The following is a 3,414-nucleotide window of genomic DNA, read 5'->3' as shown; positions in this document are numbered from 1 at the left end:
AGAGCTGTCTAAAACATTCCAAGTTAAATCAATCCAGACACCTAGATAGAGAAATGACAGGATGGGCGCATGGATAAACCTATTGATATATATACATATATGATCCAAAGAACAGGCTGAGTCAAAGATGATGCTAGATCACATGGACACATTGTTCAACGGATAAAGAGGCATGTTAACATAGTAACTGACAAATAAAAGGGAATGGAGGCATAAAAGCCTGAAAAGGCAGACATATGTGAGAATGGACAGATTGATGGATGAACAGAGGAACGAGCCTATAAAAGGGAATGATGAATGTACGTCTGTCCATTCCAACCGTCTGCTTGGACTAGCAAATAGTCCGATCTGCTTGATAAATAGATGAAAGGACAGACAGAAGATAGGATTGGATAGGATTGACCGGATGGAAGAGTAGACATGTGATCAGATGGACAGGTGAAAGGAAGGACACACAGACAGACAGAGATAAACGTACAGATGAATTGATGGACAGATTTACCAGTAGATAGACAGTGAATATATATAAACTCTCTATGAATAGCAATCTGGGATTTATATAATGTCAGCTAAAGTTAAAAGAAATCCTCTATAGCAGCAGCTTAGCCAAATACCATACAAATATTACAAGCCCTGGCTCAACTGACTCTCTAGATCCTCTCACGAGTAAATTAATTAAAATGAGATATAAAAGTTATTTGAAATCAATGTCAAATTCAAAATTTTTGGGATTCAAGCCCTAGGCAGTATTATGAGAGTCGCATGCAAAACAATTCTACGGAAATGGACGAATCAACATGGCAGCCATTGGCCTTTAGCCAAAAAACGTCTCCAAGTCCTCAAGTTTTATATGCTCCTAATTACAGCCGATTGCCTGAATTGGCCTAGAAACCTTACAAAGTCAAGCAGTGATGGGGGCGTTCTCCAAGATGAGCCATTGCCAGGGAGAAGGATGAACTTGATGCTAGAAAATTTCAAAAACCTGCTATTACTAAAGGCAGAGGCTAGTCACGGCTCAAGCCATTCCCATTTCCGCTCTCCGACAATACGGGACTACGAGAATCAGCTGCGATCCTACTCGACGCACAAGAAGATATTTTGCTACTTTGCCACGATCAAGGTGAGGAGTAACGCCGGCAAATGGATTGTCTATATGACGCCCAAGGATTTTGTGCGCTCGATGTCGCCCAGCTGGATGCAGCCGGAAGGCCTGGGGCTCAACAACTTTTTCATAATGCACAAGGACTCTGTGCAGCAGCTCAGCATCCGGGGCGTATCCAGGGACAGCGTATTCTACAAGCTTCGGCCCGACGGCATGCTCACGTACTCGGACTTCCTGTACCTGCTGCGGCTGGTGGTGCTGCCCGAAAGGTATTTCGAGATGGGCTTCGAGTTGCTCGATGGCGAGGGCAAGCAGATGCTCGACAAAAACGATCTGAGCCTGCTGCTCTTCGGCGCTTCGGACGGCCGCATGAGGCTCGAAACTTCGGTGAAGCATTATCTGTTCGGTGGCGATCCCGATCAGAAGCTGAGCCTGGACAGCCTGCTCAGGTTCAAGCGGCAGCTGTTCCAGGACATCATTCAGATCGAGTTCAATGCGCTGAAAAGGAAGTCGAGGAAAACGCAAGACGAAACATCTGATCGATCGGCGATCAGGATAAGCGAGCTGCGCTTCGCCAACCTATTGCTCGCCTACGCCCGGATGCCGAGACATCGGAAGAGGGCGATACTGCAGCGCACCTATGCGAGGTACGAGCACAACCGGCCTGGGGTCACGTTCGAGGAGTTCCTGTCCTTCTTCACGTTCTTGCAGCACCTGCCGGTCATCCAGACGGCGCTCAGCTACCACATCCTAGCCGGCGCAGGCGTCTCCCGCAGGACATTCAAGCGCATTTCGGATGTCATCGTGGGCGTGCCTCTCTCCGCGCACCTCATCGACATCGTCTTCACGGTGTTCGCCGATGAGCAGACCGGCCTCCTGTGCCACACCGACTTCATCGATATGGCGCGACAACGCATCTCCCGCTGCACAAGGCGCTCCTTTAAGCTGGCGCGAGTGCTCAAGAGCGTCTACAGGTGTGCAGAGCAAACGTTGCTCAGGTACCCCCAGTCCAAGAGATATTGTTGATACAACGCCCGAAATGCAATTTGCGCTCAAAACTCTCAAAGCCAAGGCAGCCACAGACAATGTAAAGTGCGCTCTCCTTCTCTCTTTCTTTTTTTCGCCCTCTCTCTGTCTGTCTCTCTGATTTGATGCACTTTTGCGAGCTGCTCACTTAACTCCTTTGAGTACAAACGCTTTTAGCGGAAAGAAATCTCAGCTGAAAGCCACTAACCGCAGTGGAGGCAGTCCTGGCCACGCCTCCCACCTACTCGCATATACATGTTTGCATTTAAGCCAGTGCAGAATGTAATTTGCTTTGCTTTCAGCGCTGCTAAACAAAGCAAACTTGTCCAAATCTTGGAAATTTAAGTTGTCTCTGCACTTGGAATTATACGAGTATGTCGGAAAGAATATTTATATATATAAAATATATGTCTGGTTCTGTTTGGGAGACATGCAAAGTCAATCAGTCAGAATATGCCATATAGATTACGTATTGATAATATCTAATTTTGTGTTTGGATAGAAAAGATCTCAGCGTAATCGTAAGAGTATAGTGGAAGATGTTTGAATTTATATGCATATATAAACGAAGCATATTCCAAAAGAAACGAGACAGCTAGAACCGAAACGACAGGAGCTCTGTACTGATTTCACTTTACGCACTCTAAATAGTCCATTACGGCCTCGATACACTCGATATAGGTCGTTGAGGGGAAGATCATTCAGAATGCTGATGGAAGTCCTTTGAATGGCCTTTACACAGAGACGCAAAACATTTTGCTTTCATGGCCAAATGCAATAGCATAAATCATACGGCGGCATATCAAGTATTACCTGCATAGATCCTTCATCGGGTACACGAGCTCGATTGATAAGAGGATGACCTATTTGTCTGAACGTCTGTCTATCTCTTTAAGCGAGATCTCTCTTTTCTCTGGAAACGGATATTATAAATTGGGTTGTATGTTATCATCAGAAGACTTTAAGTGGTAGAGGCATTACATTTGCGCTTTAAGTTTCTATAGTGAATAGATTGATTACCCTTTACTTCAATATACACGTAGCTTTCATAGTAGAGGTTTAATATTTAGTATAAAGGACACTTTTTCATATCATCATAAAGCTCTGAAAATGGCAGTAGCATCGTTCAACTAGCACCCAAGATCTCTGAGCTTGTTTCCTAAGAGGTATAAGCAGGCACATCCTATAGCACACATAGCACTGCACTTACATACGCTTGCATGTGTGTGTGTGTTCATGCATTTATAGGAAATGCCTAGCATGACTGTAAGCTTAACTCCTCCTTA

The 3,414-nt window shown here is 45.2% G+C and overlaps 1 protein-coding gene across 1 annotated transcript; it reads left to right on the top strand.

The window, feature by feature from the left end:
- Positions 1-691: 691 nt before the first annotated feature.
- On the top strand, positions 692-2,607 carry LOC108651952 (calcium uptake protein 1, mitochondrial). Its single transcript, XM_018101904.3, has one exon. It carries the CDS (start codon positions 752-754, stop codon positions 2,126-2,128), a length of 1,377 nt encoding a protein of 458 aa, XP_017957393.3. The 5' UTR covers positions 692-751; the 3' UTR covers positions 2,129-2,607.
- The last annotated feature ends 807 nt before the right edge of the window (positions 2,608-3,414 follow it).

Source organism: Drosophila navojoa, chromosome 2, assembly GCF_054131105.1.
Source record: "Drosophila navojoa isolate 15081-1374.11 chromosome 2, UAZ_NAV_1.0, whole genome shotgun sequence".
In the NCBI taxonomy this organism is placed as follows: domain Eukaryota; kingdom Metazoa; phylum Arthropoda; class Insecta; order Diptera; family Drosophilidae; genus Drosophila; species Drosophila navojoa.
The sequence above is the reverse complement of the archived record's forward strand: the minus strand, read 5'-3'. Positions and strand labels throughout refer to the sequence as shown.

Excerpts from the sequence above, each read along its gene's own strand:
- LOC108651952 (XM_018101904.3), top strand. The coding sequence starts at position 752 with ATGAGAGTCGCATGCAAAACAATTCTACGGAAATGGACGAATCAACAT.